Raw genomic sequence first — 11,876 nt, 5'->3', positions numbered from 1 at the left:
TATCTTGAAAATCCTAATCTTTAGAATATCTTCATGAATTAAATTGTATTGGCTCAGAATATCCGAGAATTTGAAATGATTAGCAGTAACCATTAAAGAAGAAAACGGGGAGAAAGGAGCACGTCTGAATAATGAAGAGGCTGCGACTGCAGTAACCTGACCTGCAGTCTGTGAACTGTGGTGTCAGATATCAGCGACTGGACTGCTGCTGCCTCCACAGGAAAAACTAGTGATAACATGCTTCTCTTTGGGAAAGCTTTGCATGGAAAACACACAGAATACATATTTGTTTTTATAATAGACTAACCTCATTGGAAATATGAAGATATGATGGATTCGGTGTCTTGTTTAAAAAAAAAAAAAAAAAAAGTAATATTAAGGACATGTACTCTAATCTGACTTTCATAAATAGCATTGGAGTGACTCACACTCAAAAACTAAATATTTAAATATACTGAAGATAACCAAAACATTTCATATTCATCAAAACGCTATGAAAGACAAAGAACGGGTCAAGTGAAACTATAAGTTATATTTAGGGAAAACAGTCAAAAATACAGATATATGATTGAAATAAATTCTACTTTCATTTATCTACTGAAATGCTGTTCGGATGTGTTACATTAAAAGTGTTAAGAAACAGTTTCATCATAGTGGATTACAGGTTTGTGAAGAGCACTGTTAGCGACTGGCTGGTGGTGTATCCCATTCTAAACCGTGTGAAGTAAAATCCCAGGAGAGGAATAAGTCACACCTGACGTTACATTTACCAGGTATACTCTAGGCGAGTGTAACATTTACAGCACTAGATAGAGTAAACCAGGGATCTTCAACATTGGGTGCGTAGCCCCTAAGGGGTCCTCAGAGTCAGTGCAGGGGGGCCTCCAAATTATTGTTAATTTTTAAAAAAGTGCTTAAAAAAAATTAAACTTTACTTGAAGGTATCTACATAAGACTGACATGACACTGTCATGAACGTGTCATGAACATTATAAACAAGTCATAAATGTTTAATGACATAACACTTCGGTTTTTGTCATGACAAGTTATGGTTAGTGTCATGACAGTGTTATGTTCCTCTTATGTAGATACCTTAAAGTAAAGTGTTACCAAAAGTCTTAACATGAAACCAACATATTATTAGCAAACATCAATCCCTACTGCTAACTGGCCCATAGGTAAGGTAGTCACTAAGGCCATCCACATACACAGTTCATGTTAAGGGTTCACTGTGCTACATGTATGTTTAACATTTAAACATGATATATAAAATCGTGCCAACAATTAGTAGGCTATTTATTAGCTTAGTATTCTATGCAAAAAGGCATAAAGGCTTTAGGCGACCCTACACATTATTGTAGGCACAGTTTATTATGCAACTTAATTTTATAAAATATAAATAATAGGGAGTCCATGCCCCATCTCTCTTTTAGTTAAGGGGTCCTTGGCTTAAAAAAACGTTGAAGACCCCTGGTGTAAACCATTGTAATGCATTCAATTGATTATCTCAGTGATCTACTTTATGTTCAATTTGTATTGGTTATATTCACCAGATCTTAAACTTCTCTCTTGGTGTCAAAATACTGTGATGTTTTGGGGACTTACAACAAACAGTTTTGTGAGTTTATATTGGTTACTTATTAGTTTACCAAGATATGCTTTAGAGTAGCAGGTTAGTAGAGCCCACTGAGAAGAGCAACCGTCATTAAAGCCACTATGTAGAATCGGAAAATGTCCAACTTTGGTGCCCTCAAGTGGCAGTATAAAAAAAAAAGACCGAATTGGGTGAACTAAACACATAGATCTTCACGAAGATTGTCTTTTTACAATAAAACAAAACTATGCCCTCATAAGATTTTCGTAAGAATCGCTGAAAACGCAAACACACTGTGGCCTTAAGCTGGAAGATCTGGATTCAAAGCTTTAATGCCGGGAAAGCATCCATCGTGTTAAAGTGTCTTTACCATAGACTGTATAAATGAAGTGCACCTAGCTACTGTGATGTCACCCATTGTTTTGTGGACTACCGTTTGGAAGCCTTGAGTAACATTTTTGCCATCGCCATCTTGGTTTTGGAACCAGAAATGACCATATTTGGCAGGAGGGTGGAGCTTGGGAGGAGCGTTAGGCCAGTGTTGCTTCAAAGGCGCTGTGCTAAGCTAAACGTTTAAGATGGAACATTTGCTAATTTTCAACCGGCCGACGTACGTCATCCAGTTCATCTGCATGTACTGTCTGCGCTGCAGTGACACAGAGCTGCCTGAATATCAGCAATGTTTCCATCAAGTTAACAGCTAACACTAGCGCTAGCTAGCTTGGTTAGCAAGGTGCAACCGAACATGACATTTTTTTGGCAAACAAAAGGTTTTGCTTTGATGAACTAAAACACACTGTGAGAGGGGACAAAGTTCTAAGACGAAAACTTGGACAGCGCCCAAAAACAAGTTCACAGCTATTTGAATGTACACACTGCCATGGATATGCATTGCTAAGCCTGTATCATAATTGACAGGTTGCAGTGGTAGCGACGTGTCAATCACAAGGTAGCCCCGCCCTAAGGCATGGGTCATTGTCTCATAGATACAATCAGACTTACTCAATCAGACTTACTTCTTTTTGCAACCAGTGAAGTCACCTCCGGCTGGAAATGAGATAGAATTCAGGTTTAATGCACTTTCTCATTGGCTTTACTTTTCCTGGAAGCTACATCCACTTCTTTAATACAGTCTATGGTCTTTAGTACCCTGGGCCGTACCTCTGACCTTTCCTGATTGACGGAAAGCAGAGAGACAGACGTGGACATTGAGTTTTAATAACCCAAAGCCCGCAGCAACCCAAAGAAATAAAACTGTGGAGCTACTTCTCAAAACAAGCAGATCGTCTGAGATCAATTATTGTTTTAGGTCTGGCAAGGCATAAACTAGAATGCAGAACACAGGGCTTCCAATTATAATCTAAAGATGGGAGGGCATCCGAGTTGTGAGGGATGTTAGACATCAGAAGTAGGTCACATTTCAAGCTGTAATGAAATCCAACTTTACGCCCACTTTGCCTCTTTCCATATTCACAAAACAATCACGTCCCATCAAAACAATACTGAACAGGTAATTCAAGTAAACACAGACACATATAGAGATAACAAAAATCATTCAATTCATTAAGTCCTGTCTTTCAATCATTAAAACATCCAGTTTAAGTGATTCTGGGGAGTTTGCTGTGTACGTTTCTGTTGAGTTACTGTGTTCCCGGACGGAGGGCTTCAGTGAAGCGGGGAGGCAGTGGAGGCATGGAGACATCACGTGACCCTGAAACCGGGAATGGAGAGGCAGCCCCATCACATTGAGAGCAGCTGTTTTTAATATCTGTTGCAGTCCCGCTGAGTTGCAAGATGTGCCTGGAGTGTCAGCAAGATCCCTGTTACTGGTACATTAATCAGAGCCGTCCAGATAATCCAAGAAGTTGTCATTCCACAGCCCAGTGGCCTATATATTTTTTTTTCATAACGAGTAGTATATTTCTTCCAATGCTTGTACCAGGCCCAGGAGTCCCAACATCAAAGAGTTTTCTCTCTCAAAGGATGACATTTATTTTCTATTACTGGAGGACGAAACCATCATCCCTATTTGCTCCCCACTTTAAACCCACCACCCCCAACCCGTTTCCTCAAGGCCTTTGTAGTCCAACTTCTCCGTTATCTCCCTCTCTTCCTACTCCTCATCGTCATATCTCTGAAGCGCGTCCTCCAGCTTGGCGGTGATCTTCTGGAAGAAGCCGATCTGCTCGCGGAGGTAGTGCTGCATCTGCGAGCGGAAGTCCCGTACACGCGTGCGGTGGAAGTGCTGGATCTCAGCCAGCGTGGCGCAGGAAATGATGTTGCAGCGGTCGTGGAGCTCACCTTCCTGCTTTGGACAGTCTCTCACCTTGGTCAGTGCACCTGGAAAAAGGTGGTGGAGGGAGGGGTAAGAGAGGAAGAAGATTGAGGAAGCGCGGCAAGTATACAAATAAATATAGAGCAGAACTAAAACTAGAACTACGACCAAAGCCACAATCACAAAGAAATGACTAAAAACGCAGCCTTTGAAATGTAATCGTGCTCAACTTACAGTGTCATTCAGGTTTACTCCATTTGTCTGGACAGGCATAGTTAAATAAATACAAAAGATATAAGATATGTAATATTTATGTTTAATGTAATATGTTATATATGTTTTTAGCAGCCTTAGCGCATTGTTTCTTGTCTTTTCTTCACAGATTTTGCTTTCTTGCTGAGAGTTAAATGAGAATTTTGATACCTATCTATGTTCCCACGGTCCTTTGTTCCCCATCTCAATATATTTGTTAATAAGACACATTCAAGAGACCTTTCAAAGTTTTATATTATTAGCAATGTTTTTTTCTCTAGGTCAAATGTTCAATGTATGTTTCCATGGGTCAATATGTCAAAATCCCTCACCTACAGCTTAGTAGCATGGGAGGGAAATGTTTCACTTTTTAACACTATTACATTAGTGTAAGTTAGAGAAGCTAGTGTGACGGCAGGTAGCCTGGAATTAACGTTGGTACAAGCTAGCACAACCTACAGTTCCAAAGACTAAAGGGAGAAAGGCAGGCAAACTCTCCCAGCTGACCATGGCATTTTTCATACTACAGAAACAAGGTTATTGCATACTTTTTCCAGGATCCTTGAAGTTACCCAACGCCAAGTCATGACTCAGAATGTCTAGTCTAAACTTTTAAGGGGGAAGTACTATAGTTTGGATCCATAAAGAAATGGATGAAGAGGAACTCAGAGTAAGGCTGTAACATGGCAGCATGTGGAGGAAATGATGAGCTGGCTCTCCTTCCTGACCTTGTTGACCTCGCTTTCTAAATCTCCCTCTGTCACACACAATAAAAACACACACACACACACACACACACACACACACACACACACACACACACACACACACACACACACACACGCGCGCGCCATACCTGAACAAGTACACTAACAAACTGAAATTATCTTGGACTTTGCTCTCCTCATTGCCAAGGCGATTACAGAGCTATAATTTGAACTCTTGTACTGTTGGCTGGTGGGAAACTTGTTAAGTTCTGTAACTATCTGAACCCCCTTTCACACACACACACACACACACACACACACACACACACACACACACACACACACACACACACACACACACAGCCCTCCCCTCTTCTTCTTTATCCTTCTACTCTTCAACTCGCTGTATCACAGAGGAAGGAGGAAAAGAGGGAGAAGAAAAGAGGAGGAGGGGAAACTAATCCTAAAACTGCTCCATTTTGCATTCCTGCAGTCCCAGGGCAACACAGGACAAGAGGCCCAGGAATCTCTTCACTCATTTAAATCAGATGTAGCCTTTTGGACCTCACAGACAGAACCGGCGTAGTCGGACGATACTGTATAGGGGCATTGAGGTCAACAAAGATGACCGCCTTTAAGAGCCCAGCAGCTGTTTTTCTAGCTAATCTGTGCTGCAATGCTGCCATGTTTTTGTAAATTGGGTGCTGTTGGAGAAATGTTTAGCGCTATATGACATAGATAGATATTTGTGGAATGTAGACCAGCGAGGAGGAATGAAAGTTTATGTGAAATGTGAAACCTGGAGTCAGGTTTTCTTTGTGTGCTGAATCAAAAGAATGTAATTCAATGTTCGTATCTGCACCAGTGCAAACATTGTTCTCTCCGTGAAGATCCTTCGACAAAATGACTGCTGTGTTATGGAAACTGTGACCAAACCAGCCATTTTTTGTTTAAGGTAGTTATTGCACAACTATGACAGAAGTGCAGACTTTGCATTGTGGGGATGTGATCATGGACTCAGCACAATAAAAGGCTTCCTGTGACAGCAGTGGTGGATTACTCATAGAGTCTGTGCTTTTATCATCTGTCATGAACTTTGAGTCAATGACTCCCTTTGTATAGCTCATAAAACATGTTCATCAATTAGCTTTCAAAGCATGCACGTTACAATATGTTTTTGGTCTTTTGGGTGTGTTTGTCTAGTAAGTAGCAGGACATTTTGAAAGAATGAAATGGCATGTGGTGGAAAAGTTAGGCTGTATCCCATGTTATCCCATATTTTTTTTTTTTTAAATGGGATACGGATACATAAATTAAAAAAACTGAAAGAAATAAAAAAAAAAAAGACTACTATTCTTCTTCCTACCACAAATCTCATTTGCAGAAGTGAAAACCATGCTGGTACCCAAGAATGATGACTTTGTGTTGTTTGTTTTTTGTGAGGTCCTATGAAATCAGGAATGATGGTATCATATCCTATGACAGTTCTATGAGTTTTTAATGATGATTTTCATGAGAATTTGTTTGGTTAAGTTTGAGTCAGTTTCGGGTATATGTTTCCCCCTGCCTGGTTGAGTCATTATGATCCATTTCTTACTGTACGCTGTCCCATTTCATACAAATAAGAGACACGTTAATATTCATTTCACACGTTACTGCAGTTAAGAAGTCAATTTAAACTGAAGCTTATTACTTAAAAACTTCATAATAAGAACAGGAATCTCCCAGTGCGGGAGAAGTTAGACTCTCTTAGGTGAACATAAAAACAACGTGTTACTTGTCAATCACAAAGTAGGTGAAATGAACTCCTGTCAGCCACAGGGACTATTGGGATTCAGACTTTGTTTCCATAGTTCGGAGCGGTGAATGTGTCTAGAGAACAGAGCTCAGCGGACTATAGAAACAGTGCCTCTAGGTTAGGCAAACGTCAGGACTTTGCGTGCCAGGAGCAACTCCCTCCTCACAACCTGCAGGGAACTAAGAAGCTAACTCCTCTGCAAGTCCTTTATACACGTCTGAGTGTGTGTGTGTGTGTGTGTGTGTCGGTGTGTGTGTGTTTTCTGTGTTTTCCTGTGAGCGAGTACAGCCTCTCACAGTACCCAGGGTGTTACAATGGACTGGGCATGGGCTTTAGTTTTTGACACAAACTGACAATTCAGTAAAATGAAAACACATGTTGAAACAGTCAGAATCTGGGTCTCTGTGTATTATGTGCCTTTATATTGACGTGATTAATACATAGGGAGGCTGCAGGCTGGATGGCATTTCGAAACATCTTGAACTATTTTGCAATCCAAGTAAATTAATTTGTGAGTCTTGGACGCGGAGAGCGAGAGGCCTCATGGAATCCTCCCTGGATTCAAACCCTCCACCCTGCAGAGGCGTCCATGAGCAAGAGTCCTGACCACTCAGTCCCTACCAGCTCTATTTGAAGCTAACCCTTGACCTCTGACCTCCCCTCTAAAAGGAAAGCATGCTAGGTCATGCATCTGTTTTCTTGCAAGTCGTTTTTTGTCAATAACTCCTTTTCCATACTTCTGCACAACTTCCTTCCCCCCCCCCCAGACTATTTTTATTTTTTTTATTTTATACCTTTATTTATTCGGGGAAGGTTCACTGTGAGGAAGCCTCTCTTTTGCAGGAACACCCTGATCACATTCACAGTTACACATTCATACCTGGAAGCTGCCCAGTACAACCACAGTCTGATCTGCTGGCCACTGAGCAGCTCCACTGGAGCGGTTGGGGTTAAGGGCCTTGCTCAAGGGCACCTCAGTGCTCGTGGTGGTAATGAGGGAAGGAGGGACAAGCGCTGCTCTTTCACTTTCCCCAGCCAGATATTTTAATCCTGTCGGTCTGGGGATTGAACCGAGGACCTCCCGGTCAAAAGTTTGCTTCTCTAACCTTTAGGCCACCACTGCCCCGAACTATGACATGTTTGCCATTTACATCCCACAAAGAAAGAGTTCAGACTAATACAAAAAGGCCTATTTATACCACTTCCAATAGAAATGAAAGTGTGGTTGTAAATGAGCTCACTGTGTTTACATTTATGCTAGTCTATATCCACGACGGTCCAATTCCGCCAGATTTCACACTTTTCGGCAAGATGTCCGTTACCTTCCGCTTTCTTTGTTTTGGAATTTTAAATTCCGGTGGATTTATGAGGACTATGGTTAAAAACAACTTTTGAACGTACACACGTTCCACCAAAACCAGTTCCTTCCCGAGGCTATTTCGCAGCGGCACCGTGGCTCTGTCCGGCGCCGCCCAAGACAATTGTGATTGGTTTAAAGAAATGCCAATAAACCGGAGCATGTTTTTCCTCCCATCCCGGGAATGCTGTGTGGACTTGCCAGACCCTCCTCCGCAGCGCTGTGGAGGAAGGTCTGGTAAAGCGAGACTACATTTATGCTAACATTGTGGTTTTACAATTTCAGAGCACATGAAAACGCACACTTCCCTACCTTTCTGCACATGGATGATGTCAGGGAAATTGGCCAGGTGTCCTCTGTAGAGGTCCAGCAGGTCAGAAATGGGAGCCAGGTCGTGGCGTGGCTGCTCAGCAAAATACTCTCCCACCGCCTCGTAGGCCTCGCCGGTGTAGGCGATGGCTTTGTTCAGGCCTGCTGAGTAGGTCTGCTGGTCCAGCTCGAATGCCTGCCCCAGGAGTGCGAAGGACTGTCCGACTTTCTGGTACTCCTTCTTGAACCCTGCCATCTGCTTGCGGGCGAACTCGTTGATGGTGGCGTTCACGACCACGATGTTTTCGTCCATCCTCTTGGTGAAGGTCTTGAAGCCTTCGATCTTGCTCTCGACTTCCTGGAGGTCCAGCGGGACAGCCGGCGTGCTGAAGAAAAGGACCAATAAGACGGTAATTTTAGACCTTGTTGCTTTATTCTGAAAGTCCTTTTTTTTATTTATTGAAGCATTACATCATCTTTGTTGATTATTCCTCTGTTATCTCCTCCTCGCTATCAGGCACTCCCAAAATTAATGCTTCCAGCAAGGTGAAACAAGGACAAGAGATAACAGTGTTTTGCTAAAGGGCAAAGATCCTCCACAGGGTGGACAAAATAACAGGAATATCTGACACAATACTATGATGTAACCCAGCACCACAAACTTGACTCATACCTCTTTGACACACTATGAACAAAAATGTAACATTCCAAGCTTTCCTTAGTGGTCCTATCATTTTGTCTATCCCCTCTACACAGTTAATTGGCATTCTTTGTAACATTGTGTGAAGTGCTGTTATTCATGGTACCTTCTTTCCCTGAAACTCCGACATCCTGTACTTCAGCTATACTAATTACCTACATTTCCCAGAATGCCTTTCTATCTCCAAAAGACTGGGCTGTAACTTGATACGTTCACTGGCTGGTTATAGACGTAGAGCGAGCGTGTAATAGTGATGATGACAATAAAGCAGCAGAAGTGATCAAGTAAAGAAGGTCAGGACCATGGGCCTTATTAAAAAACCTGATCTGTGTTATAGCAGCATTGCATTCTGGTCTATTTCCTGCTCTTATTGGTGTAGATGTTGGTCTCTACGCCTCTTCTGACAATGGATTTCTCCTCGAATGATTGCAGAATGCTGTTGGAAAAGGGTGACTCTAAAGCCCTTGTTTTTGGACTGCAACAAGTCATCATCAGTGTATTTAACATCCAGCAAACCAAGGCTTTTCAGTAAATGCTCAATGCTTTTCATGAGCTCGTAATAACAAAACAAAGAGCATTTTAAAACCCAGCCTCTTACCTGATTGTGAGGAAGAAATTGGACCCGACAAGCTCGTCCCTCTCTGCCTTCCTCTTGCCCTGTTTCCAGGCCTTCTCATCCGCCCCGCACGTTAGGAAATGCTGGAAAACGTCACAGCGTGCCAGCACAGGGTGGCTGGTCATGTGGTTCATCCACCAGATCAGTCCCTTCCTCCGTTTGGAGATGAAGTCTTCCTCGAAGCGGCCGGTGGCCTGCTTCTCTGGCAGGTGGGGCACTGAGATGACCGGGAAGCGCTCCACGAGCCGAGCGTACAGCCAGTCAAAGTGCTTATACCTGCAGGGGTATATGAAGGGGAGACAGGGTTTATTGGGGGATATTTTGAGTGGGTGAGAAGGCAGGGAGAAGGTTCCGTAAATGGGAACAAGTGAGATTGGGAAGTGAAGTAAACGGAAGGAAATGCAGTGAGAGGGAGTGAAAAAGGAGAGACCCCCCCTGCCCCCTCCTCCCCTCCCAGCAGGACCAAGTGGAAGCTGAAATGTAAGGGGAGTAAGTGTTGGTTTGAAATGACAGACCTACTGACAGGGGAACAATGTAAAAGGTGCAGAGGGAATATCAGAAAGGAAAAGGGGAGATTCCTGAGGACTCCAGAGGGCAAAAGGCCACAGTCAGCTCTGTTTTTAACATTTTGTGGGAACAATTGTGGCCACAGGAAAAGCCACAGAAACATGTATTTTTAAGTGTATGGGGGGTGGGAAATCCGGCGAAGATATAGGCCTATACGTTTGGGAATCCCAGAGAGGAAAGAAAAGGAGGAGATACGAGGACGAGGAAGACATCCCCTGTAGTCTACCTGCGGTTGACTTGCACGTTGGTGTGGGTCGGGGTCAGGCCGTAGGACATGTAGCTCTTCATGCCTTTGAACTTGGTCTGCTTGGTGGGGTCGTCGATGGTGCACAGGAACGGATACGGGTCCTCCTGCCACTCCGGTCCATGCTTCCCCATCGCCACGCAGATCCGGTCCCCGTCCTTCACAAAAGCAGAGGCCTCCCCGAGCAGGAAGGCCTCCCCTCCAGACTTGACAAAGGTGGAGAACCTGTTGAGGTTCCTCCCCACCGTTGCTGAGCCCTTGGCCTGCTGCTGCTGCTGCTGCTGCAGCTGGCTGCTCTCGCGCCGCCCGGGCAGCGAGGTGGTCACCGGGTACATGGCGGGCGAGCTGCCCAGACCCTGCTTCCCTGCGTCGGCCGCCGCGGGAGGGGCGTCGTCCCAGTCGTCGTCCCAGTCGTCATCGCTGCCCTGGCTGGTGTGGAAGCTGCCTCCGCCGCTGCCACCGCTGCCGGCCCCGAGGCCTCTCGGAGACTGCGTGCCCGACGAGGTGTAGGAGGTGTGGGTGGGCGTCAGGGCTTTGGTTGGGGGCGAGGAGAGGCCGTTGTTGTTGTTGGTGGTGGTGGTGCTGGAGGTGATGTGGTCCCTGATGATCTCCACGTAGGAGGCAGGGAAGAGGCCGGCCTCCCCCCTGCTGTTCTCCCCCTCCAGCCAGCCCTCCAGCTCCTCCTCGTTGAACAGAGTCACCAGCTCGTTCTCTGTTATGGAGATCTCCCCTGGGTTCTCAGAGTGGAAGTCATACAGCACTCTGGCCTTTAACGCCATGATTCTTAGTAGGCTACTAACAGGCTATCACTTGTTGTCTTTTTTTTTTTTTTTTTTTCTGTTTCCTGTCTTTGTTGCTTCAAGAACTTTTCTTTTCTTTTATTCCGGGATTTAAAGCTTTTAAGTCTGAAACCTCAATGGGATTTAGATCACGCAGTGGCAGCAGCAGCAGCAGCAACAACTGGGACTATACAGGCTATTTTTATTTATTTTTTCTTCCACTCTGGTCAAAATCAAGCAGGCTTGTTGTATCCGAGAATCATGCATTAAAGAACAAGAAGAGAAACAGAGTCTATCCGACACCCACCTCCTCTCTCCGCTCCTCTCACATATCATTTGTTTCCATGCAGAACTTAATCCAAGTCGGAAAATGCAGAGGGAAAGCTGCCTTTATACGGGATAGTTTTTCTCCGAGGAAAGACGCCGGTTAGAGTTTAGAGTTGAAGAGCTTGCGACGGCCGTGTAGCAGCTTTATTCCTCCAGAAAAGAGCCGGGGGGAAAGCTTTTTTTCCTCCTCTTCCCGAGATGCTTGTAAGTTAAAGGCATCAGTCCTAACACGTAGTGGCCTGGCTGAGTAACGGAGGGTGGAGCCAGCAGCAAGTTTAGTCAAGTCACTGAATTCATACACGGAAAAAAAAAACCTATAACCTCATGTTTAAAAGCTCCTAACCCTATATG

General features: G+C 44.1%; 1 protein-coding gene across 1 annotated transcript; it reads right to left on the bottom strand.

Moving 5' to 3' along the window:
* Window positions 1–1,079: 1,079 nt before the first annotated feature.
* On the bottom strand, window positions 1,080–11,874 carry LOC114571573 (sorting nexin-18). Its single transcript, XM_028602609.1, has 4 exons — window positions 10,402–11,874; window positions 9,591–9,884; window positions 8,296–8,678; window positions 1,080–3,934 (listed from the first exon to the last, which is right to left on the bottom strand). The coding sequence occupies exons 1-4, from the start codon at window positions 11,196–11,198 to the stop codon at window positions 3,708–3,710; spliced, it is 1,701 nt and encodes a 566-aa protein (XP_028458410.1). The 5' UTR covers window positions 11,199–11,874; the 3' UTR covers window positions 1,080–3,707.
* Between the last annotated feature and the right edge of the window lie 2 nt (window positions 11,875–11,876).

Source organism: Perca flavescens, chromosome 16 (assembly GCF_004354835.1).
Source record: "Perca flavescens isolate YP-PL-M2 chromosome 16, PFLA_1.0, whole genome shotgun sequence".
Lineage (NCBI taxonomy): Eukaryota > Metazoa > Chordata > Actinopteri > Perciformes > Percidae > Perca > Perca flavescens.
Note: the sequence above shows the minus strand (reverse complement) of the source record. Positions and strands in the feature narration are given on the sequence as shown.

What these genes read in the sequence shown, in the direction of transcription:
- LOC114571573 (XM_028602609.1), bottom strand. Translation starts at nt 11,198, where the DNA reads ATGGCGTTAAAGGCCAGAGTGCTGTATGACTTCCACTCTGAGAACCCA. An exon ending in AACGTGCAAGTCAACCGCAG is followed by an intron (nt 9,885 to 10,401) that starts GTAGACTACAGG and finishes ATACCCCTGCAG; the next exon opens with GTATAAGCACTTTGACTGGC. An exon ending in AATTTCTTCCTCACAATCAG is followed by an intron (nt 8,679 to 9,590) that starts GTAAGAGGCTGG and finishes CCTTTTCTTCAG; the next exon opens with CACGCCGGCTGTCCCGCTGG.